At 24.5% G+C, this 26,646-nt stretch overlaps 6 protein-coding genes across 6 annotated transcripts; 3 read left to right on the top strand and 3 right to left on the bottom strand. All coding sequences in view use genetic code 12, as the record gives it.

Moving 5' to 3' along the window:
- Positions 1-3,393: 3,393 nt before the first annotated feature.
- On the bottom strand, positions 3,394-4,685 carry KGF54_002269 (uncharacterized protein; the record flags this gene model as incomplete). Its single annotated transcript, XM_051762730.1, has 2 exons — positions 3,394-4,581; positions 4,647-4,685. 2 exons carry the CDS (start codon positions 4,683-4,685, stop codon positions 3,394-3,396), a joined length of 1,227 nt encoding a protein of 408 aa, XP_051620781.1.
- Positions 4,686-6,651: 1,966 nt separating this feature from the next.
- Positions 6,652-10,461, top strand: TSC11 (TORC2 complex subunit; the record flags this gene model as incomplete). Its single annotated transcript, XM_051762732.1, has 1 exon — positions 6,652-10,461. One exon carries the CDS (start codon positions 6,652-6,654, stop codon positions 10,459-10,461), a length of 3,810 nt encoding a protein of 1,269 aa, XP_051620782.1.
- A 34-nt stretch (positions 10,462-10,495) lies between these two features.
- KGF54_002271 (uncharacterized protein) lies at positions 10,496-11,176 on the bottom strand (the record flags this gene model as incomplete). The annotated part of the gene is made up of 1 exon (XM_051762733.1): positions 10,496-11,176. One exon carries the CDS (start codon positions 11,174-11,176, stop codon positions 10,496-10,498), a length of 681 nt encoding a protein of 226 aa, XP_051620783.1.
- Positions 11,177-11,836: 660 nt separating this feature from the next.
- On the top strand, positions 11,837-12,616 carry ASF1 (nucleosome assembly factor; the record flags this gene model as incomplete). Its single annotated transcript, XM_051762734.1, has 1 exon — positions 11,837-12,616. One exon carries the CDS (start codon positions 11,837-11,839, stop codon positions 12,614-12,616), a length of 780 nt encoding a protein of 259 aa, XP_051620784.1.
- A 91-nt stretch (positions 12,617-12,707) lies between these two features.
- Positions 12,708-14,426, bottom strand: KGF54_002273 (uncharacterized protein; the record flags this gene model as incomplete). Its single annotated transcript, XM_051762735.1, has 1 exon — positions 12,708-14,426. The coding sequence occupies one exon, from the start codon at positions 14,424-14,426 to the stop codon at positions 12,708-12,710; it is 1,719 nt and encodes a 572-aa protein (XP_051620785.1).
- A 1,674-nt stretch (positions 14,427-16,100) lies between these two features.
- Positions 16,101-17,561, top strand: KGF54_002274 (uncharacterized protein; the record flags this gene model as incomplete). Its single annotated transcript, XM_051762736.1, has 1 exon — positions 16,101-17,561. The coding sequence occupies one exon, from the start codon at positions 16,101-16,103 to the stop codon at positions 17,559-17,561; it is 1,461 nt and encodes a 486-aa protein (XP_051620786.1).
- Between the last annotated feature and the right edge of the window lie 9,085 nt (positions 17,562-26,646).

Consider the following 26,646-nt stretch of genomic DNA (forward strand, 5'->3'; position numbering starts at 1 on the left):
ATAATAATGTGTTAAAATTTGGAAGTAATAATTATTTTATGATGATAATAAATTAAGATAAGCTATTCATAAAAAAATTTTTAAATTAAATGAATGAAAAATTTATTTATATTTATATATCTTTTAGATTTCAACTTCAACATTATTATATCTTTCTTAAATTAATTTAATCAAAAAAAATGAATGATTAGGAAATTCAATTTTTGTGTTTGTGTAATTATTATTTTTTTTGCCTTACACAATTAATAGTAAATAGAAATTATCATATGGTAGCACTTGCTAATATAAATGATTTAAACTTTTTAATCTAAAAAATTTAAAAATATAGAAACAAGGGGTGTATTAGTTTATTTAATATTTCTAAATATTTATTCGAATAAATTTATTTATTGATTAATTGATAATCTTTCTCAATATAGGTCAATCAATAATTTATGTTACTATATAATCTCCAATTGAAGACAGTAGTTAATTCAAATTGATGTTTTACAAATAATATTTTCCCGTAGTTTTGTTTACTTTTTTCTTATCTTTTACTTGAATATTCTATATAAAATTTTTTTTTTCACATTCTCTTTTTTATTTTCAAACTTTAATTTTGTGTTTTCTTTTTTTTTTTCAAAAAATTAATTCAAAATTATATTAAAGATAACAAAACAAATAATATAAAATTTCTTATTGGGTGTAATTCAATTATCCTACTTGTCTCAAATCAATTTGAACATATTTCCTTTGATCATTCTTGTTTCACTTGATTATTTAATAGAACACCCTGGTAGCATATTGATCTTTCTATTGAATTAATTAATTAATTCATTAATTACAAAATTATTTGATGAATTAAATTGATTAGTTTGCCAATATGGAGTACTGTATATATATTCTTTTCTTTTTATTAATTAATTAATTATATTTGGTCACACTAATCATCTCTAATATCAATTATTTTTCATCTTTTCACCTATTTCACTTATTTCACCTAAATCACCTACAATAAGAGATAATACACCTAAACCTACTATCAGATTAATTAATTTTTGAAGTTTGTAACATAGTAGATCTATAGAATACGTCATTTACAAGGGATAAAATTTTATTGTCAAACTAGATTACAACCGTTATTTAGCGAATCATTTAATAAGGAGAGATAAATTTAAATTTAACATGGCTTTTAATATAGTAAATATCAAATTTATTTCCAAGTCTTATTATTTGTCAAATTATCAAAAATTGACTAAAAACTTTAGTTTAAGTCAAAATCTTTAACAATAAATCTAATCGATTAAATTTTTTATGTATCAAAATAAACTTGATTGATTGTTTTCAGATCTGATAGTATATCAACAAAAATTCTCCCCCGCCAAAACTGATAATGTATAATTAAATCATTTACTATTAATTTTGTGATTTCTGTAATCTATTTGTATTTAAAATAAATCTAATTAAAATTGATTGATCACAAATCTTGTTGATAATTAAATCATTTACAATAATTGTGTTTCAGACAATGTTTTAATAAAAAAATTGATTACACAAAATCTGAACGGTTGAAAAAATATATCTAATTATTTGATAGAAAACTTTTATAACAACACCCGGGGTTAATTATTTCATCAACGATTGAAAGATCAACTAGACAACTTAATAACCTTGATTTAAACATCAATCCATTAAAAAATCTTAACTTTATACTAATCTCAACCATGTCTAAACTTCGTTTGTTTTTTTGTCTAAGATCTTGTTGAATTAATTGATTGTAAAAAAATAATAATAATAAAAAGACAATAGAATTTATATATTTTACACCCCATGTAAATTTTTTTTTTTCTCACATTAAAAATTTTATAAATTTAAAAAAAATTTATAAACTTTAAAAAAAAAAAAATAAAATTAAAATAATTCCGTTAGGAATTAATTTTTAAAACTGGGGGGGAACACAAATTGTAAATAAGTAAGTATTTGATATTCTTAATTCATTAATTTTTTCAATCAAAAAGGAAACGAATTATGTATTTAGTATTTTACTCTTGTAAACTGAACAAATCTATGGAAGTAATGGATCTTAAAAAAATTTCGCTTGTTTTATCTTGTATTCTATTGTTAAAAAAATTTTAAGTCGAGTATGAAAATCTTAATAAATAATATTGTTTTTTGTTTTTCACTTATTTACGATTTTTAACTTAACCGCCTTTAGTTTTATTTATAGTAGTTTTATTACTTTTTTTATTTTCATTACGTCGGAGTAGAATAGGTTAAATATATAAACGAATTAACTAATAAAATAACGAATCGTAAAATGAGGATTGAAAATAAGGATTGAATATAAGGATTGAAAATTTAAATTTAATATAAAGTTGAAAATTTTGAATGAGCCCTTTCTCCTTCTCCCCCCAATTTTTGTAATTCTCATCTTTATCTTGTTACGTTACATTAATTTATCATCCCTTGATGATATTATTTCGATTTTGTAACCTTGTTTGATAATCTATCAAAGCCATTAATCCGAATTTATATCGATTTAGAATCTTATGAAATTATATTTAGCCGTAACGAAACAATCAATTATATTTATTTCAATGAACAGTTTCCTTTGATAATCAATAAAATGAAAAATAAGATTGATTAGTTTCTTAATGATGTCATATTAGTTTCGTTAAATATTCAAATCTAAATATATACATTATCAAATCCTTGTTCAAAAGATTTACGAATCAAATAAGTTAATTTTCTAACCTTATTTTTGACTATAATTTTTATTTTTAAACTTTTTTAAACTACTTTAAGATATTATTATTATTAGAGTTATTAAATAAATGAAAAATATTAAATAATAATTTGACATATTTTTCAACATTTAAATAAAAAATATTAATTAGTTATATTATCAATTGCACTTGATTCTTATTTTAAATACATCTAATAAATTAAAAGCAAAGAATTTTTTTTTTTTCAAACTTTATAAATTATATTATCGGTTGCAAAATATTTGATTTATAAGGATTACTAAATTTCAGGATATTTTTTAGTTTTTGTTTCAACACAAGCATTGAGGTTCATAACTGTATTAGGGTTACGCTATGATCATGATAAATATTATTAAAGCTAAATTAATTCGTTTTAAATTAATTTGTTTTGTTTGAATCATATCGGTATTAAATTTCGTTAAAACTACAACGATTTTAAGTAAAAGTTAAATCATTTATTCAAAAATCTAAATCTAACTAAAATATAATGAAATAAAAGCAAACCCAAAATCCCTCAAACTCCAAACTATTAATGGTAAAAACCCTTTTGTTTACCAAATAGTATATGCAAAATTTTATAAAACTATTTCTAAATATAATTCTTTCTCCTCCTTAAACAAGGATCTGAAATTTTTCCTGTATCAAATTTTTAGATAGCTTTTCTACAAGTTGGACAACAAATAGAATAATTAATCCATTTTTTCAAACAATCATAATGAAATTGATGACAACAATTAATTTCCCTTATGTTCTTAGTTGTATCATCAATCATTAAATCATCTAAACATATAACACAATTATCATCATTCAATAAAGTTGGTATTTTTAATTTTTTATTTAATACAATATATTTCTTTTGAAAGTTGACAAATTTCCTAGCTTTATTCACAACCACCTTCAAGCTTAAATAACTTGATGGTAAAATATGAATTGGGAATGTATAAAAATATAAAAACACTAATGAAAATAATAAAATTGAAAAAAATTGTAATAAATTAACAATAAATTCTCCAATATTTATTATAAATGCTTTATATTCTATCCAATCTTGTTGATTTTCTTCAATACAAGGTTTTAAAATTTGATTTAATTCTAATCCACATTTTAAACTTGTTAATGTGATCATTGGAAATAGTGATAATACTTCATATCCAAATATAGCAATTAAAATATTATCTTTAATTGATGAATAATTAGGAATTGAATTTGACCAAAAACCATTTAAATATAATGAATAAAAAAATTTAAAAATTAATAAAACATCAATAAAATTTAAAATTATTAATCCAATAGATAACTTTATGGCCCATTTTTTCATATCTTCATTTCTATTTATTATAATAGTAGTATTTGATAAATTCTGAATACGATCTGAACTCAAATAATTAAAACATTTTAATAATAATAAAACTAAAAATAATCCACCAAATTTTATAAATTGTGATAATAAAATATTTCCAGAATCTTTACTTCCATCATCAATATTAAATCTAACACATAATAATATAAATCCTATAAAAAATTCCCATATAGTATAAGTAATCTTATCTCTTAAATTTATAATTTCATTACTTGATAATTTCCCAAATAATCCCCATTTACAAAAATTAAAAAATAAAAAAACTAATATTAAACTTAGATGTGGTTTATAAATTCCTAATGTTTCTTTAGATATTATTGATTGTATATGATTTATTGAATTAATATGATGCTTGATGAATAATGCTATTGCTGCAAATGTTGGTGATGAATTTGATGATGTCGACGATGATGATGTATATGTAAATGATTTACTATCTAGTTGTTTATACGCTGTTAAACTTAATATTGCACCAAACTGAAAGATTTAAAAGTTAGTATATTTCTCTTTAACTTATCTTATATTTTGATCATGATACATACTGCTCCATATCGTAGCCGCTGTCTTGTTAACGACTCCATATTATATATATAAATACTTATTTTAAGTAATAATAAATGTCAAAATATCAAAATTTCTAAAATACAGTTATTGTAGTTGCATTTGATGGTGCAAATTGACCAATAGTCGGATATCAATTTTCGGGGGCAATATAAGCGTGCTTTGACCGGTGAAGCTTAGATTAAGTTTTTTTAAAAAGCAACCAGTCTTTTCTTTCGAGGTTATAAAGTCACGTTAGTGTAAAGTATTTGGTAGCTCACGGAAGATTATTTTTCCCTCTTCATAAAAAAATATTTAATAAAAAAAAAAAAAAAAAAAAAAAAAAAAAAAAAAAAAAAAAAAAAAAAAAAAAAAAAAAAAAAAAAAAAAAAAAAAAAAAAAAAAAAAAAAAAAAAAAAAAAAAAAAAAAAAAAAAAAAAAAAAAAAAAAAAAAAAAAAAAAAAAAAAAAAAAAAAAAAAAAAAAAAAAAAAAAAAAAAAAAAAAAAAAAAAAAAAAAAAAAAAAAAAAAAAAAAAAAAAAAAAAAAAAAAAAAAAAAAAAAAAAAAAAAAAAAAAAAAAAAAAAAAAAAAAAAAAAAAAAAAAAAAAAAAAAAAAAAAAAAAAAAAAAAAAAAAAAAAAAAAAAAAAAAAAAAAAAAAAAAAAAAAAAAAAAAAAAAAAAAAAAAAAAAAAAAAAAAAAAAAAAAAAAAAAAAAAAAAAAAAAAAAAAAAAAAAAAAAAAAAAAAAAAAAAAAAAAAAAAAAAAAAAAAAAAAAAAAAAAAAAAAAAAAAAAAAAAAAAAAAAAAAAAAAAAAAAAAAAAAAAAAAAAAAAAAAAAAAAAAAAAAAAAAAAAAAAAAAAAAAAAAAAAAAAAAAAAAAAAAAAAAAAAAAAAAAAAAAAAAAAAAAAAAAAAAAAAAAAAAAAAAAAAAAAAAAAAAAAAAAAAAAAAAAAAAAAAAAAAAAAAAAAAAAAAAAAAAAAAAAAAAAAAAAAAAAAAAAAAAAAAAAAAACAGTAAAGTAACACAAAACTAAAAATTTACATTTATCCGAGAAATTCCATATCCTCTTTAAATTCTTTAAATTAATTTATTAAACTTTAATATTTGAATTTGTTTCAAATGCAATATTGTCATTTTAAGAACTTTTACATCAATTAACATACACTCAAAAATTGATAATAAGTATGGATTTCGAAAATTTCTAAATGTTAAAGTTCAAAAATTTAAATATATTCTAAAATGATAAGAATTGAAACAAAGTTTAACAGAATTAAAAATAACATTAACTTCTTTTATTCAAGATGAATCTTATGTTTTATTCTTCAATTTAATTGTAAAAAAATTTCAATTATATAAGTAACATTTAAATTAAATTCTATTTACTTTAAGATCAAACTTTTCATGTTTTTGAGCTAAGACTTCAGTTTAATTTAATTCAAATGACTGAACTATTTGAATGATTTAAAAAATTTATGAAACCATTCTTAGAATTCAATTTTAATTTGATTAATTCATCTTTAAATTCACTTTCCTATCCATTATGATTATAACTTTGCTTCAACTTTGAAGAAATAATTCTTAAAGGAAAAAATGTCTTCTTCTTTACTAATCATTTTCAGGATGAATCTTGGGTAATTTTGAGAAAGAATATGCTCTAAGAAGCTTAGTTGAAAGATATATTTACTTTTCAAGAATATTTTTATATATTGTTATAATGGTCGACTTTGCTAATGATTTAATTGTTCCGTTTCAATTTCAAATGATTTTTGCCAGTGCAAAATGAAAAAGGAACTAGACTATTTTGCTTCCTTTTACTATTTGTTTATTCTGTTAATATTTGGTTGCAAAAATTACACTATTAATTTTTTAGTGAAGATAAAATATTCTAATTTTCACGCGCGTACTTTTCTACCTAAATATCAATACAACCAAAAACATTCAAGTCATAAGACAACTAAATCTCACAAATAAACTAATAGGTCATAATCCTAATGATATTAATACTAATATGAGAAAATCATCATCTAATACAAGATTAGATCCATCAACACTACCGAAGAAAACAACTTCAATCAAATCTTTACCATCTTTACAACCTAGACAACCAATTCAATCACCACAAATTCAACAACTAAAAGAATCTATAAATCATCCACCTTTATCAACACAACATTCACAATCTTCGATTCATCAATTTACCAAAAATGATATTGAAAGAGATAGATCAACTACATTATCATCGATGGATATACCTTTCCATCCAGTTGAAAGAGAAAGAGAAAACAATATAGAAACAATAACAGGAACACCAGATTTTTCAAGATCAAGAAGTGCAACATTACCTAACTTTGTAAATTTCGAAATGAATTCCAATTCGCAATTACCTTCAACTCCATCATTAACTTCAATACCTTCAAATCATCCAGAAAGTCCAACTTGGTTATTAAGTGATTTATTATCAAATTTAAGTAGTTTAAAAGATAAAGATGAATATTCAATTGTTCAAAAATCAAATGATTTAGTTACTTTATTTCAAACTTACCCCAATTTAAAAGAAGATGTACAAATTAAAACTGTATTACCAAGAATTCAATTTATGTTATATCATCAAGTATCAGAAGTTAGAAGTTCATGTTATAGAATACTAAGGCATTTGATTGTGAATTATCAAAGTTTAATTTTATTGGGACAACTGAAATTATTGATTTTTATAATAGTAAGTTTAGCAAATGATCAATCAAGAAGTTCAATAGTAGAAATGGAACAAGCATTAAAGTTAATACGGCAGTTTATGACTATAGAAAAAGGTGCGGATTTATTATCAGTGGGAGTAATCAAAGCTTTAATATCAGTTGTTGAAAGTGATAAATTTGATTATCATAAAGCTACATCAATAAGTACAAATTACGGGATTAATGTTGAGTCGATACCTGATGGATTTAAAAATGCTTGTCATGAAACAATAACTGAGATTGCATTATTAAAGCCGGAGTTAGTGTTTCATTCTGGGGGGTTTAAATTAATGATTGATTCAATAATCGATGGACCATTTGAAGTTTCGTCCACCTGTTTATTCATAATACTACGACTTCTAAGCTTCCAAAATTCAAGAAAATTTCTACGAAATGGGTTTGATCTAGATTCGCTTATATCAATTTTTTCAACAGAAGATTCTGAAGGTCAAGATAAGTTTAAAAATGTAACAAATTTTAAATTACAAAAAGTTTCTTTTCTAATTTCAACGTTATTAAAAGATTTCAATGGATTAATCGCATACTCAATTAATGACTTTACCAGTATTAAAAATTTACTAGTAAATTTAACAAAAAGAAATAATAGAGTTCAAGACTTGATTCTTGATATTTTATTAGATGCTTTGAGGATTAAAGTTTTCCCATGGCTACAGAGTAGTCCAATTGGAGATTATATTTCAAGGTATAATGATTTTAGAAAGGGGAAAAAAAATGAAAAGTTTCCATTTGAATACAGTGATAGTAAAGAACCATTTTTAAGAGATATAGCTCATCATTATCAAGGATTACTAACGTATATTTTAATAATTAATGATGTGTTCGAACATTTGATAGGTTTAATTGAGGATTCAATAACTAGTGAAGAGCTGAGAAAAAAAGCGACGCTTTTAATGACGAAACTTTATTCAATGGCAAGTAATTATTTACCTCAAGAACTAATTAAAAAGAAAATGCAACATTTAAATCTTTCAACTCATATATCATTTGAAGTTGTTAATATTACTCGCTCAAAATTCATCAGCAACAATGAACAGAATCAATATATTAAATTAAATGTGAGACAAATTACCTCCCAAGCCAATAGTACTGTTGATGATGATGAGTTTAAAAATATGATTACAAATAGTAGGGTATTGGTCATTAAAGAATTCGAGGACTGGAATTGGCCATTACTATTAAGTTTAGTTCAAGGTCCATTAACATCGCCAAAAAGATTTGAAGAAGTACTAGAAAAATCTCCAAAATTTTTCAAAAGGTTAGTATCTTTTTATAGACCATTTAAATATAGATTTTCAACAGTACATTATCAATCAAAAAATTATCAAAAATATATTAATTTTGGATGTCTGTTGCTTGAGATGTTTTTAAGTTCAGAAATTGGTACAAAATATTTATCATCAACTAAATTATTGCCTCAATTTTCTGAAATTGTTGCACAAATCGATCCTTATAGCGGTATAACTTCAAAAGATCCTGTATTAAATAAAAGAAGATTAGAAAATACTGCCTCCATTGGGTATATTAGATTCATTGGAGTTTTAAGTGGTAGCATTGAAGGTTTGAATTTACTTTCGAATTGGCAATTTTTTACATTGATTTCTGATATTATATCAGCATCAAATGAAGTTGAAAATAACGATTTGTTTATATTGACATTGTTTAAATATGTTGACTTCACCATTGAAACTAGTCCATTCAAGAATTTGCTTCGGATGTGTTTAAATGTATCAAACTTGAAAATTAAAGCATACTTGTTGAGGCATTTAATACCACAATTAATAACCAACAAGGAAAGCGAAGAATTTTCAGTAAGAATATTAGTGGAGAATTTATATAACAGAAACCAAGATATTGTTAAAAATTCAATTAATTTATTATTTAATCACTATAAAGCAAATGATTTTCAAGACGTTGAATTATTTTTAAAGTATCTGCCCTCAGTATACATCTTGCGAAAATATGAAAATGGTAAAAACTTTTTAGTACAATTATTACAAAATACTCAGAGTTTCAGATATTTAGAAGATCAAGGCTACATTGAGGATGAATTTAGTAAATGGTGTCAAATTCGAAAATTCAAATATCTCAAGAAAATAGATGATTTATTAAGATTACAATTTTTTCCATATGTAAATTCACAAAATTTAGATTATGAACAACAACCAAACGATTTTGAAATTTACTCATTGAATTTTTTCAAATGTTTATTATCAACTGAAGAAGGTTTGAATTTTTTTAGTAAAGGTATGGCTAAAGATTTTTTAGATCAATTATTGTCATCTATAGAGATTATATTTGGACAAATTAATAATGATAATGAATTTTTAGATATTGATAATCAAGATGAAATTCATTGTAATTTATTAAATTTATTAAAACAAAATCTATGGATTATTGGACAAATAAGTTCAGGAAAATATGGTATTCAATTCTTAGATCCAATGTATAATATAAATTTAAAATCTTCTATAATTGAATTAATTTTAGATAATTTCCATACTTGCCCAGTTTGGGAAATTAGAGGATTGTGTTTTTATATCATTGGTATGATTTCAACAACAGTTGAAGGAATTGAAATATTAGATGAATTTGGTTGGTATTCTGTATTAGATCAATATGGAAGAAGCATGAATCTAGCTTACCCCAAACAAATCACAGATGGACCACTCAAAAAGGGAGATGATAAAGCCAATTTATTCAATGTTCAAAGTGTAAATCCATATCGTGACAAACGTTACTTGCATATCTTTAATAGTTTAGTTGATAAATCAAGTGAAGAATATCAGTCACCAACTACTATAAAATTTTTTTCAAATTTACAAAATTTAAATTCAATTTTGTCTAAAATAGAATTAAAAGCCGTGAAAGAATTACTTAAATTGAAACAACAATATAATGAAATATTTGAAGATTTTGATTTATTTCTTGATGTTATCAGATTAATCGATAAAGGGAATTTCTCATTTCACAAAAGAGTATTCATATTTAAATTATTCTCAGATGGTTCAGTTTTGGAGTACATTTTGAAAAAGGAAAAAAGAGGTTCATTCAAATTTCAAGTATAGTAAATCAACAATATTATACGTATATTCAAGTGTATCATCTTCTACGTCTCTTCTTTGTAGATGAACTAGCAGCTTGTGGAGTAACAATTAATTTCCCATCAACTCCTAAATCAAATTTCGTACCATTATATTCATTAAAATTTTCTAAACTTTTCAATGTCATTGGTTTAAAATCACCATTGATAAATGGAGTATTTTGATTACACCAGACATCTGCAGATTGTGGATTTATTTCAAACAGTATAAATTCATCATTTATTAAATCTGGTATTTTTTCAATCAAATATAAATTAAGTAAAGTATTTGAATCGAGTTTTTCTTCTTTAGTTGTGATTTTTGATAATGTATTTTTCAATCTTGGTACTTTGGAAATTATTTGATTTAATCTGTCAATTTCAATTTCATTTGAATCAATATTTCCATTAGTTTCTTGTGGTATTTCATCTTCAAATTTCTCTAATATATCCAATATTGCTTGATTTCTTCTTTGATAATATGCTAATGTTTTTCTTTGATTTTTTTCATTTTCAAAAGTTGTATTTAATGATGTGGCTACAGTTTTAAATTTTTCTTGTAGTTGACTATATAGTATTGTTATTTCATCTAATGATTTTGAATCTATTTCTGAATCAGGTATATTTATTAAGTCTTGTTGTTGAGTTGGTTCCTGTTTGATTTTTAACTCTATTGGTTGTGGCGTTAGTTCTTCTGTCATTTTTATAGTTGTGTTAATAGAATTATTATTGGTTGAGTTTTGATTTTGGTTGTACTTAATTAATTGTGTTTAATTTTGTTCCGCTTAAAAAATATCTGAGCTATTTTGATGCACCTCAGATTTTTTACAACCAATTTGATGAACAACTTCACAAACTTTAAAATGGACAATTGCTTTACTTGATACCCTTACTAAAAGAATATAAGCTACATTAAAATACTCTGGCTCAAAATTTATTGTCTTACCTTGTTTCTCTCAGTTTTTCCAACTCAGTGTTACAATATTTGCTTTCTAAGATTTAAGAATACCTCATATACTTTTTAAAAAATTCAACTAGGTACAGTTGTATCGGTAATACAAACTCAACTCTTTTTACTCTGAATGTTCAAACAAGTGATACTTGAAACATTTGAAACTTGCTCTACTATTAGCTCTACTACAAATCTGTTACAAACCTGTATATAATCCTACACGTTATAATAAATAATAATAGTGTATAATATTTTTCTGCCAAATTCTAACGCGTTTTTTTATTTATTTACTATTAACATACTTCATCACTAGTATACTTATTATAAAATCAACTCATCAACACTAAATAGACATAATACTACCATCTACCTACCCTAATCAATTGAATTACTCAGAAATAATATAAATATGTCAATTGTATCATTAACAGGAATAGAAGTACTTAATAATCCAGCAAAATTCTCAGATCCATATGAATTTCAAATCACATTTGAATGTCTTGAATCATTAAAAGAAGATTTAGAATGGAAATTAACATATGTTGGATCATCAGATTCTCTAGATCATGATCAAGAATTAGATTCTATATTAGTTGGTCCAGTACCAATTGGAGTTAATTCATTTTTATTTACAGCTGATGCACCATCACCAGAATTAATACCTGCAAGTGAATTAGTTAGTGTAACGGTTATAATATTAAGTTGTTCATATAATGATAAAGAATTTGTAAGAGTTGGATATTATGTAAATAACGAATATGATACTGAAGAATTAAGAGAAAATCCACCGGCAAAAGTACAAGTTGATCATGTTGTTCGAAATATATTAGCTGAAAAACCAAGAGTTACTAGATTTAATATTGTTTGGGATAATGAAGGTACTGCTGATGAGTATCCACCTGAACAACCAGAAGAGGAAGAAGAAGAAGAAGAAGAGGAAGATGATGAAGAAGAAGAAAATGGTAATGAAGAACAAGAAGATGGAGAAGGAGAAGATGACGAAGAGTTAGACGAAGAAGAAGAAGAGGAAGAAGATGGTGAAGGGGATATTGATTTAGGTGATGAGGATGATGATATGAAAGATGAAGAAGAAGAAGAAGCTGAAATATCAACATTAAATGATAAAGAACCAATAATAGAGTCCACGTCAAAAGAAGAAGAAGAAGAAGTAGACACGCCGAGGGATTGAGTAAAAAACTACATAGAAATGATTTGTAATATATTTAACACCAAAAATAATTAATGAATTGTTCGTTAAAAATGTATATAATTAGTTCTCTTTAATAATCAATTGTATCAATCAATGAATTTATTGTTTGACTTAGTTGATCAATAACTTCTATTGTTACACAAGTTTCTGATTTTAATCTTCCAATCCATTTATCAGGATGCCATTTGATTCTTTCTTGCTTTAGTAGATCTATCATTGGTTGCTCCTTATCTAATACTATTTTGTAAAACTCCTTTAAACTATCTTGATTGATCAATTGAAGTAATGTTGTAGTTGGTAAATTTTCTTGGAAAAAAAATGGTGGTAATAGAGGTAGTCTAAGTTTATTGAAATATTCAAACTTAATTAATTCTGATTGTAATTGTTCATTTTGTGGTGTAAGGTATGGATCATTAATACGTTTATCACCAATATGTATGTCATCATCTTCTTCATTCATCAATCCAGCTGATGTTATAGGTAATTCTCCTAATATGTGATAGTTTTGTTTATTATATTCTTGTTTTAGTTGATTATATCGATTACCGCTCACTGGTGTTTCATATCTGTTTCCATTTATTGGTGTTTCGTACTTATAATGTGGTGGTAGTCTTTGTTTTGGTTTGACAAATTTGTCAACATTTATTGAGTTGTTTGAATTGTTTGAAGTCTTATTCTCATTCTCTTGATTTGTCGTTGTATGTATTGGAGGAGTTGAAGCTCTCAGTGATGAAGGAGTTGATTGAGAAATTGGAGTTGAATCTAAATCATTATTCACTTTAGTAAATGAGCTTGAATCATTTTTTTCTTCAAATTCATCATCTTCTTGTGTACCATGATGGATTGGAACTGGTGGAATATCTTGTAATGAAGTTTTTCTTGCATAATTCAAATCTAAAATATTTGTAGTTGAAGCTTGCTTGAACTTCAACTTTTTTCTTTTTGGTTGTGGTGGACATGGAGTTGAATCATTTGTTGAAAAACTTAATTTTAAACTTGAATTATTTATTGAGGAATTATTTGTATGACAAATTGACATTTTAGATTCATGTGAGATTGTATTGGGGGTACTCATTCTAATATCTAGACTTTCTCTATCCAGATGCATTCTTTTTTTGCGGTTTATATATTTTGGTGGTGAAATATAAATTTCATCATTTGAATTATTATCAAAATTCTCATCTGAATTATTTGCAATTGTTTTATTTCCTAAAGAATATTCATCAAATTCATCATCTCCTTCCTCGTCTTCTTCGTATATAATACTCTCTACATCATCCAGTCCTTCATGATCATTAATATCGTCATCATCTTCTTTATCATCCATAATTTCTGACTCAAGATGTAAAGTATGTAGTTTATTCATTGGTGATAAGAATGAAACTGCATTATTTAATGGAGTTGAAGCATAATCTAAAAATTCTCGATTATCTAAAATTTTAATTTTATGAGGTGATGGTGTTTTTTCCGTTGATTCGTTTACAACATTTTCTAATCCTGAAAAGTTATTATGGTTGTTGTTATGATAATCCTCTGAACTTTCTGAGTCTTCTTCATAATCTGATGAACTTATTCTTTTTTGGTACCATGCTTTCTTATTTTTCTTCGAGCATTTTGATTTTGGTTTTGGTTTTCGTATCACAGTAGAATTGGGACTATTCAAGGATGTTGGTGAGTTTATGATTGATTTTGATTCAAAATGGTTGCTTTTACCATTGGAATTATTATTATTAACACTGCTATACAGATTTAAAGATAGTATTGGCGTGGTATGCTTCAGTAGAACCATTAAATCATATGCTATATTGTCATGTGCTATCAATTATTATATGTATTAGAAAAAATAACTTTTAACGTCTTGATATAACTTTAATGACTTTTAGATGTTAAATTTGATTTTTGTAATTTGTTTTTCTGTAATTTATTTGTTTATAATTTGTTTTGATTTTATCACGCATAACGCATCAGAAACGGAGCTACCACATGAGAATATATTTGGTAGCTGCCTCAAAGAGATGTTATCATTAATTTGAATAATTAGTAACAAGCTCAATTGACAAAACAACAGTCAAGTATTAAATTAATCAAATTTGTAAATATGAAGGAATAATGATTTAGAAAGGTATTTCAAATCTGCATAATAAAATATCAAAATAAAGTAAATAATAATCTAATATGTATATTTAGTAGATTTAATGATTGAGACTGGTGCACAATATTAAAATAAAATATATTAAAGAATAAAAGTAGAAGTGTACATTTTAACGAGTCATCAATACAGTAATTATTTCTCGAGAACATTGGAAATTAATTAATTTCTAAAACATTTTAATTTCTTGTTTTTATAGCCAACGGTTATAATTTCTTAATAAATATGTCAATTTTTTAAACGAATGAATTATACATTATATTAGTGTTATAATAAAGTAAGGATTTGGCAAATATTATTAATATAAAAGAATTAATCAATATTGAAATGGAATTTTACAATAAGAATTTGATCTTATAATTAGGCGTAAATTTCAAGATTTTTTCAACTTACTTTCACTCTTTGGAAATACAAATGATATGGCAATAATAATAATAAAAATTACTAACAATTTAAGAAAGATAAGGTCAAATTTTTCAAAATAAAGGACAAGAAAATATAATTAGAATTAACCCTTTAATTTTTAAATTCTAAATCATAATTATAATAAATTGAATGATATATGTATGATTATGTTATAGAATAAATGAAATGAGGATTAATTATTAGTTGAGACGTTTACTTTATGTTGGTATGTTGTACAAAACAGATAATGAATTTCATGATGTATTAGACAATTAGAAGAGATAAAGAAATCTATGACTTTTTACAATTTTTCAATTTTAGATATATTAAAAGTGGAGAAGCAAACATTGAATTGTACATTCTTCTTCTTCAATTTCTTAAAGTTTTCTAATCATTATTATTTAATTTCAAATATAAATTTTGTTGAAGTAGTAATATATCATTAAAAAGTTAGAAAGTTAAAAGAAAGTTGGAAATAATTAGAATATTTCTTTCAATTTCTATAATTTTCACTTTTTCTTTATTTTTCATTTCTTATCTTTCTTTCATAAAAAGAATTATATCATCTGGTAGCAAAAGGAGGGCTATTATTTTATTATTTATAACTATTAGTATAATAATATATTAAGTATATAATATAAAAATTGTGGTCATAATTTTATTATAACAATTATTTATTAGAAGATTTTAGTTTAGATCAAATTTAACTATTCAATTATTCAAGTTTAGACCAAGTGACTTTATACTATAATTATAGTCTACCCTATTAATCAATCAATACAAGGTATTAATTCAAAAGTCAAATTCATTTTTCACACAAGCACACGTTTCATATCAAAAAGTTTAGCAACCATATTTATCTCAAAAAATTTTTTGCCATTTAATATTGAATCACCATTATATAATTTTATGAGTGATCTACTATCTAATCCAGCTGATACTTTATCATATTTAGATATTTCATTTTTAACTTTTGAAGCAGTTTTACAAGTTGTTATAATATGTTTTGCAGGATTTATATCAGCTAAATCGGGTGTATTAAATACTCAAGGTCAAAAAGTATTAGGTTCATTAAATGTTGATTTATTTACTCCTTGTTTAATTTTTTCAAAATTAGCAAAATCATTAAGTTTATCAAAATTAATTGATCTTATAATTATACCCATATTTTATGCTGTTTCTACTTTTATAAGTTTTATTTGTTCAAAATTTACTTCATGGATTTTAAATTTAAATGAACCAGAAGCTGATTTTGTTACTGCAATGGCTGTATTTGGTAATTCAAATTCTTTACCTGTTTCATTAACTTTAAGTTTAGCTAATACTTTACCAGGTTTATTATGGGATGATATACCTGATGATGATAGTGAAAAAGTTGCTGGTAGAGGTATATTATATTTATTAATATTTCAACAATTGGGTCAAATTTTAAGATGGTCATGGGGATATAATAAATTATTAAGAAAAAGATCTAATTTAGAATTAAATACTTATTATACTAAAAATGGAATCAAAATTATAAATGAAGAAAATTGTCAATTATTATCAAATGATAGTGAACAAGCTTTATATATGGATGAAGAACATGTAACTTCAAATGAAGTGGATGTAACTTCATCATCATCATCAAACAATTCAATTTCACAAATCAATAATTACAATACAAATAATCCACAATCGTCGATCTATAATCCAAACAACGATAGCAATCATCAAGATCCCTCATCATTAACAGATAGCGAAGACAGTGACAATGAAGTAATGTTTAAACCAATACGATTGTGGGATAAATTTATAGATTTACCCGGTATAAAACAATTTAAAGCATTTATGAATCCACCATTATATGCAATGTTATTAAGTGTTATAGTTGCATCAACTCCATTGCAAAAAGTTTTTTTTGAAACTGGTAAAGAAAATGGTGATGGATCATTTATACATAATACATTAACTGAAGCAATTACTAGTTTAGGTTCAGTTTCTATACCATTAATTTTAATTGTATTAGGATCAAATTTATATCCATCGAAAGATATACCAGCTCCATCAAAACATTATAATCGTATATTATTTGGTTCCCTTTTATCAAGAATGATATTACCTTCATTAATATTATTACCAATAATTGCATTATGTGTAAAATATATTAATATTTCCATATTAGATGATCCAATTTTTTTAATTGTTGCATTTATTTTAACTATTAGTCCTCCAGCTATTCAATTGAGTCAAATTTCTCAATTAAATGGAATCTATCAAAAGGAAATGTCTGGTGTTTTATTTTGGGGGTATGTTGTTTTAACTTTACCAACTACTATTTTTATTGTTGTTTGTTCTTTGGAAGTATTAGAATGGGCAAATCCAAATTAAACAATATATAGGATTTTTGTAAAGAATCAATAATTAAGAATAGTTCTGGTCCAGCAACATTATTAACTGGCAAGTGATTGGAAAGGGCTTTTAAAATATACGTATCTATATCGGTCGTAAAATAAACTTTTCGTATTTCTATTATTTTTTACCCAATCTATCCGTAAATTTTTATTCAAATCTGTATACTATTAGCAAATAGTAGTATTATCAAAATTACTGAACTCAAAAATTGAAAAGATTCATTCATTAATGCAAGAAAATAATTAATTTCTTCAAATATAGACATGATTTGCTAAAGTAACTATATACGAACTTGAGTAAGTACAAAACAGTACCAGATTCAATATATGAAGTCAAGAACCAAAATTTTGCAATTACCAAATTAAATCATTTCTGGTTTATACAATTCCCACTATCTACCCTGTTAATGAATTTAAAAGTATGCAACACCGGACTATTAAGTAAAGACAAGACCAACACTAATTGAAATATGAAATCAAACATCAACAAAAATTAAATCTATTATAACCACCCAAATAACTTAAAAAGCTGATGATTAAAAATTATGATCCTGTGCTTGCTTTCTACTTTGAGAACTTCGGGTAGAATAATGGCAATTTTCTAAAAATTTATCTATTGGATTCAAAGATCTCTTTTTAAAATGTTAATCATTTGATAACTTCACTTATAAAATCCTATAATGATTAAATCACAAATTGAGTCTCAAATAATGTTATAAATAGTTCCAATATTGAGGATTTGAAAAAATGTAAATGTGAAGGTGATGACTTAGATACAAGTGATGATGTAGAATCATTGCATGGAATTGAAAAACAGTGTCTGGTCAATTATGAAAATTTGAATACAAAACTAAATAATTTTAATTTATTTCCAAATTTTCAAAATGCTAGAGCTGAACCCTCAGCTGTAGACGTTGCTGCACTCTTTCCAATAGTATGACGAGGTGTTTTGATATACTCTCAAAGTTAATAGACTCCACTTAGTACAAATGTTGTTTGAAGCAATTGTAGCTATTTTTTAAAACGTGAAATAACAAAATCTTGAACTGGCTTATAGTCTCACTAAGTCCATTTATTCAGCTCTCAGAATAACTCAAAAACATAATATGATTGAAAGAATGATCCAGATTTAGGAACTCACAATATAGTTGAATGAGTTGAGTAAAGTTGATTATCGTAGAAAATTCAACATCATGTTAGATTTGAAAACTCTGACAAATATTCTCGCCAAGTCCTGTTATTGAGCTCTCAAATTAATTTAAAAACAAAACCTTATTGGAAAAATGATCCAGATGACTAACATTATGGTTGAATGAATATTTCAGATATACAACATCATGTTAAATTTGAAAATTTCTGTATTATTAGTTAATGAAACAAAAGTAAAACAAAATTCAAAATATTAAAGTCTCAAAATTTAATATTGCCACCAATAGAATACTACTTTTTAATTAATTGATAGTTTTGCGAGAAACCAACACTCACTCTTATGGAAAATTGAAGCTCTTTGCGAGAAAATTGAACTATGACATAATTTTTCAATTAGTTCTCTCATGCACCAGCTAAAACGCTTAATATTTCCTAATTTAGATATTCAAATTGATTATAGGAATTGTTGTGAAGGTCAAACCATTATATAAATAAAACTCTTAGTTTGGTCAATGTGAGGAAAACATACCCAGTGACGAAACCAAACAATATGCTGGAAATTGATGCTATTAGAGGAACTTTTGAACCGAGCGATTTTGAAAAATTATAAATTTTGATATTTTCTCAAACCACGGACAGAATCATTGCATTCTCTGTTCTTAAACTTCTTTTACTACTTATTGTTACTCCTCTAAATATCGTTTTGAACTTCATTTCAAATAAGCGCTTTACTCACAAAAGTCAAGATTTTTTAGTTCTAGAAATAGATCTTGAACTAAATTTAAAATCTAATTTTTTCTAATTTTTAGTCACCGATGCAAAATTTGTAATTAATCTATAATGAACATTGCAAATTGCCAAGCACAAAAGTATCTAGTTTTAGCTCTTGAATACTTTTAATAACATTGTTGATCAGTTAAGAAAAATATTGATTAACAGAACAAATTTGATATCCCAAACAGCTTTTGCAAAAGCCGAATTACTCTTGGCAACTCGTCAAAGCACGATTTAAAAATTTAGCCTTAATGTACTTTGTTCTTTTATTTTTGCGATGTGCATATTAAAATTCAAACTAATGCAAGTGAAGCGTTTCTTTTGATCCAATTGATAACAACAAATTTTGGTCCATCAAATGATGCAAATGTTGGGTTCCGAACTAAAATAGTTAGCTGGTTAACTAATCAATATCCTGTACTTTCTTCAATTAGCTTTCTGTATTGGTTTCTGGGATCCACGTTTCAAAATTGGGTCTTGATTAGTTTAATTTAAACTTTTGTGCTCTGTTTTGGGATCCGTTAATGGGTTTTCATTCCTTTTGTTGTAAAAATCTTGAATATAGGCAACAGCTTCAACCCAGACAAACCTGGGTATTTTTGTAGAAACTGTGAATGATTAATTGGCCCAAAATTGGATTTGTACCCCTGGAGATTTAATGTTAAAGCAATATTTTTGACAAGGAATTTATATTCATCATTTTCAGCTTTATTTAACTTTTTAACAAGACAATTAGCAGTAAATGAAAATCCTCCAAAGGTACCTGGGTATTCTTGTAGACGCTTTGAAGAATTGATTGGCCCAGAATTGGATTTGTCTCCTATTATTTTAATGGTATAGCAATATTCTTTGACAAGAAATTTATATTCATCATTTTCAGCTTTAATTAACTTCTTATCAAGACAACAAGTCGTAGATAGAAATGCTTTCTTTTCAACACTTGTTACTGCATTTTAAATACTGACCAACGAGTAAATAAGTTTGAGCCTTCTCGAATTAATTTTATTTTTAATACTCCAATTTTGATTCATCTTACTTCATGTCCCGCCACTATTTGTTTCTCTTGTTATGATTTTATTACATATTTCTCAGTTAAGAAATTCAATCAAGTTCCAGCTATGAAGGAAATAGTCAATTTTGGACATGCATTATTAGTTGCTTATTTGTAAGCTCAAATCAAGTGACACCCTGATTTTCATGGCCTTTAAAAAGTTGAAAGTATTTAGTTTTTCTTGTATTTTTATTTAACATCTAAATACTAAGATTATTTGACAAAATATAACTAATCTATTTATAAATGTGTAATGTTAATCTTGTTAATCAAACCCACTAAATACGAAAATTGTTGAGAAATGTGACTTTTTTTGATATTATGATTCACTTTTCTACCTGCTCAATTCTTTGCCATATAATGGTTTGAGTAAAATACAATCGTAATGTTAAGGCAAAATAATCCTTTGTTGATTATGAATTTTTGGTCTTCTATAACCATTAGGTGGTCCATTAAAAACAGTGTTGCAAAACAAAACCGTTAGAAAATATAGTTAGTGCTTACTAAACTGCACTACCTTTTACTCGTGGTAGCGTATTCTCAAAATTTATTAATATGTTATCACTATCTTTGCGCTTTATTTCGATTCCTGGATCTAAAACTTGATTTTATTAATTACAACAAAACTAAAGAGATTATCATGAGCTTTATACATAGTAGTCATGAGATGTTTAATGATTTTTATCAAACACAGTTATAATGGGTTTCAACTTCTAGTTTTGAAAAATCAGCAAAATCTCAGTCTTTTATGATTAATAGATTTTAAAAATTTTTGACAATATTCGTAAATTGTGTCAAAATTAAATTTTTAAAATATTTTCACAAAATATATTGAAAAAATTTCACAAATATAGAACCTAGTCGTTACAATGTCACAAAAATTATGTGTGATATATTATAATTAATAGATTTAATTACGAACAATTATTGAGCTTGGCAGGGGTACGTTCAAGAAATTTGGATCATAAATTTTTGAAGTATTATATTTGACTATTTTGTGAATTTGTAACCTATGTTCTTTAACTGAGGTGGCTACTCACTATTAAAGTTTTCATTTTACCTTTTGATTCGAGCAAAATTGAAATTCTTGTAAATTAAGGCAAAATGAAAATGCAACTAAAAATAAGGTTTAGATAATGTACGTTGTTCCAATGGAAGACTTGCATGCCCAAATTTTGGAGGATTTAAAACAACCGGCAGGTTTGATTGCAGATTCGAAGTTTAAATAATAAGCACTTTACCAAAATAATACGTGAAGCAATAGACTTGAAAATGTCGGTAGGACGCTTTGTCTTGAAATTTATTAACTTTCATGCTTAATGATATCATGTAATTTTAAACCAAGGACAATCTTTAGTATCTGCACAAGAATTGATACGCGTTCATGAAAAGTACAGAGATTTTGAATTGAATTTCTTTTGAACAAAATTAAAGCCTACTCTCAATAGAACAATTTAACGTTAGATGATTGCTAATTATTGAGTTCAGTCCAGTTCAGTAGGAGAGAAGTGAACTTTATAAAAATTATTTATGCACAGATTTTATCTGAAATACAATAAAGGGGTTAGTATAAATGATACATTTTTATTGTAATTTGTTAAGAATTGTTTAGACAAAGGAAAACAAATCATGGAGGAACACACTAAGAACAATAAGTATTTAAATCATTGCATAACAAGAACGTTGTATAGTATCTGGAAGAACATAATTACAATAACCTTAACGTTACAATCTTGAAAAGATTAAAAAAGTACAATAAGTCGTTATAGTATTGTAATATAAAATGAAATTTGCATTGTCTCACTTTTATCTCAGATTGTTGTAGATTATTATTTCGTTGATATCGGTTTTAAAAATTACTATGATTTCGCTTAACTTTAATCAATTCCAGGTTTGTTAAATTTATAAAGATTTAAAAAAGTCACGAGCTATTCGTTATTGCGCATGGCAATTAGTATTATGAAGATCACCATGTGCTCTAACCAATTGCTGTGTGGTCGATCCCTAGCTTCATGTTGGTGGACTTTGACCCTTTTTACGGTCTACGTGTAACTTTCGTCGTATTCTTACATTTTATTGATTATAAGAGAAAGGAGTAAGTACTTTACCATGCATGGCTAAACCAAAGCACTAAATGACGTAGATCTTTGACTACTATGAAATCAAAAATGATATACTGATTAAAAAAATCTGAAAACATAGTACCCCACATAAGATTTATTTATTATACAAATTTAAATTTGCTGTGGTTATTTTAATAAAATAAATTTTGTATACTGCGCTTGAAGTGAGTTAACTTATAATCTTCTATTATATGCTAATTCTCAACGAGTTTAGCACTTACAACATGATCTACAATTGAGTTTACTACTAATATCGGCAATCTTTTCAATACTTGCTTAATCTTTCACGGCATTTGGGGATTGACAATTTGTTCTTTTCTACTGAAAAACTTAGTTAAAATTCCATATCAGTGCGTTGTGCAGAATACATTAAAAAGTTTATTTTAAAATATGGTTTTATAGTTTTATTTTAATTCTATTGTAGTTTATTTTTTTAATCTGGTTTTGCAATCTTATTTTAATTTTTTTTGTAGTTCCTTGTTTTGAAATGTTCGACAATATTCTATTTTTAGAAACAATTCGAGTGCTTGGTCTAAAACAAAACAAATTGCATGTCCAGATATGAACAATCAATTTGCAAGTATACCTTGAAAACAAACTAAGCCAAACTTTATTCTTTAGCACTTGAGTCTGATCTTTTACCTAAGCTTAAATTGTCTAACTGAAAATAAAATTCTTCAAAATCTTACTATATCCAGAAATATTTTCCCATACAGTCGTAAAATTCAGCAAGCGGAATTTTAAGATCTTATTAATTAATGATCTTTAAGGGTATTATAAATGATCGCCACGGCGTTTGCTATGACGCCATATTTTAACATTCTTCGCGTTGATAAAATTATAGCTACATTAAATATTTAAAGAACATATGAATTTATAATAAACATTCTGTAGTTGAGTAGGATGAAAGAGCAAGTAGTCCCATTCAACTACTATAAACTACACAAGATGCTTAATCAAACAGTTCAAAATAGGCGTTTCTGTCATTAAAATTCTCCAATTCATAATTATTACCAAGGAACAATTCAATTTATGATCTTCTGAAAAAAGTTACTCAAAAACATTTACGAATTTTTATTTTTCTTGATAATCATTTTCATAATCTTGAGAGGCGACGTAATGAGTTTCTATAATAAGTTACTGTTTTATTTAAGTAATTTTACATCTTTTCCCTCATAATAATAAAGTACATTCTCTCATAATTTATATTCTATTCAATTGATTGAATCATAAAGCGAGCGCAATTTAAAATAATATGACTTTAACTTTTAATCTTATATCTTAAATCTTGAAATTCACTAAGCTCATTTTTCAACTAGTTTGTGGATAATTCAAACTAATCTAACTAATCTTTAACTCTTATTAAACTTTGAAGTCTAACAACATTTACTTTCCATTTAGTGCTAAATTTCGTATTTAAATCAATTAATTAGTAGATTTTATAGCTACTAAGTTTCAGAGAATCGTATCACAAAATTGAATCTACACATTTTTTACAGTTACTATTTTCAATTTTGAGTAATAACTTGAAAAATGATGAATGTAATGTAATTATATATTATAATAAGTTGTCAAACCCCATATTTTAATACTAAAAATTCGTACTCAATCTGATTTTAATTTTCTTGAAAAGTACAATAGTGGTAACTTACATTAATTTGACAGTTAATAACTCTTTTAAACACCGACTCCTTTGATTGAATTAAAATTCATTTATTTATATGATTTTCTAACTCATCAATTTAATATATCAATCGTTCCAAAATTGCACTCTTTGAATAGTATAGTTGTTGATGCAGTTATAAAAAGATTTTGAATTTTTTCCATATTTTTATGAAGATCCGGTTCTGATAAATTATTACTAATAAATTTCTATTATTAATATTATAAATTTCTAATATGTAAAAAAAATTAATTAAAATTAATTAAAAAATAAATAAAAAAAAAAATATAACCTTTTTCAATTTAGTGTTAAAGTTAAAAAATTCGTAAATGCAAGTTGATCATGGAATTTTTGTAGAAAAAAGAAATCAAAATCTTAATCAACAATGTTTGTTGTTCAAATTTATTTAATCAATTATAGATCTATTAATGATATGAATTTAAAGGGGTAGATTACCAAAAGACTATTTGGAGTCGCTTCACTGTTAACTCTAATATGGACATCCATAGTTTTTTGCTTTACTCATTTAAGATAAAAGCCCTTAGTAATTCTTACTTGAGAAGAAAGATATATATTATCACAACAATATCTCAATAATAGTCATAAACAAAATAATTATGTAAACAACATTAAACTCAAGCTAATCTTTTTCATTATCTTCGTTATTGCATTCCATAGAAACCAAAAACTAATTAAAGTTATTTTACTTTATTTAAGTGGAAATACATTATGCACAAACATTGTAAGCTAACCAATCTTTAGAGTTTATACATATTTTGGAATATTATTATACAATCTTTACCATATTAATTATTTATACAGATTTCAACACTTTAATTAACAATCGAGAAAAAGATATAGTATTGATAAGTTCAATTATTTATTTGATAAGTTTATTATATATTACATAATTTTTGCGCAAAAAGTTATTGAGTTTTATACAATATGTATAAAATACTAAAATTTAGATTTTATTCGTTTGATAATCTTTTCATGATAATTAAACGAAAGAAAGAAAAGGGCATTATTTACATTTTATAATTTCCTTTTTTATCATCACCAGTATTTATTCTTAATTTAGTGATCAAACAAATTTAACTTTATTATAAAGTTTAAAATTGATATGGCGATTTGACAGATATTTTTTATGGGTTAAAAAAATGTTCTATACCTTAATTGTTAACTAAATTTCTAATTTTGTGGAACTCATATTCCTTATATCCACACGTTGATCTATTGATTATAATATTGATTATAATGTTCTTATGTGACATAGAATTATTAATTGTTACCAGTATGATACATAAATTAAACCTGTTTTTCTATTTATTTTATATACTAATCTCTTATTAATAATATTATAAATAATATTACATATGTTATTTTGAAAAAAAAAATCATTATATATACAGACCATTTATCCTCTCATTTTTCAAATCTAAATTTCATGTTTATGTTTTGTTTTATTTCTTCCTCTTGTTTTCTTGTTTCCTTTTTCTTGTTCTCTTAAAAAAGCCTTTCATCAGCCTCTTGATCAATAACGTTTCAGAATTTATTACTATTAATAATAACTACTAAAATTATTCATAACAGTTACAATCAATTAATTAATATACAATATATTAAAAAAAATTCTTTAAATAAATTAAAATTTAATTCAATTGCTAACTCATTAATCACAATCGTTACGAATAAATAAATAAATAATTTTATTACTATCATTTTCATTCATATTCACAAAATCAATAATAAAGTTTTTTAATTAATTACACAAATTATATTAATTATAAATTGTTTTAATTAAACTAATATTAAACGAACATTTCACAAATCCCCCAAAAAAATCAGTCAAGTTCATACATTATAAAGCATTTTGAATTTTGAATTACATTAAAATACTATTTGTACACACGGTAATATAAAGAAAGAAAATTTTATTTTTTTTGAAGTAATATTACTTAAATTTATTTTAATTTTCATACTTTAATCAACTGGCAAAAAAAAAAATAACCCATAAAAAATTTGATCCATTTACAAACTCCTAGTTTATTTTATATCTAACAAATTTTGAATAGGTTTATAAAAGTTAGTGACTATCATTATAACGAACAGTTACTGGACCAAAACTATAATTAATGTTCAAATCTGAAATTTATTTCAATATCGGAGATTTATAAATTTTTAAGTCAATAAAATAAAGTAAAATTAATAAATTTTACATACCCTTCATTTTAAAAACACTTAATTGAGTCAATTTCAAATAAGCATTGAGAACCTTCATTTTTTGAGTGGTAATTTATTT

This window comes from Candida jiufengensis, assembly GCF_024610255.1.
Source record: "Candida jiufengensis strain CBS 10846 chromosome Unknown scaffold4, whole genome shotgun sequence".
Classification (NCBI taxonomy): domain Eukaryota; kingdom Fungi; phylum Ascomycota; class Pichiomycetes; order Serinales; family Debaryomycetaceae; genus Lodderomyces; species Lodderomyces jiufengensis.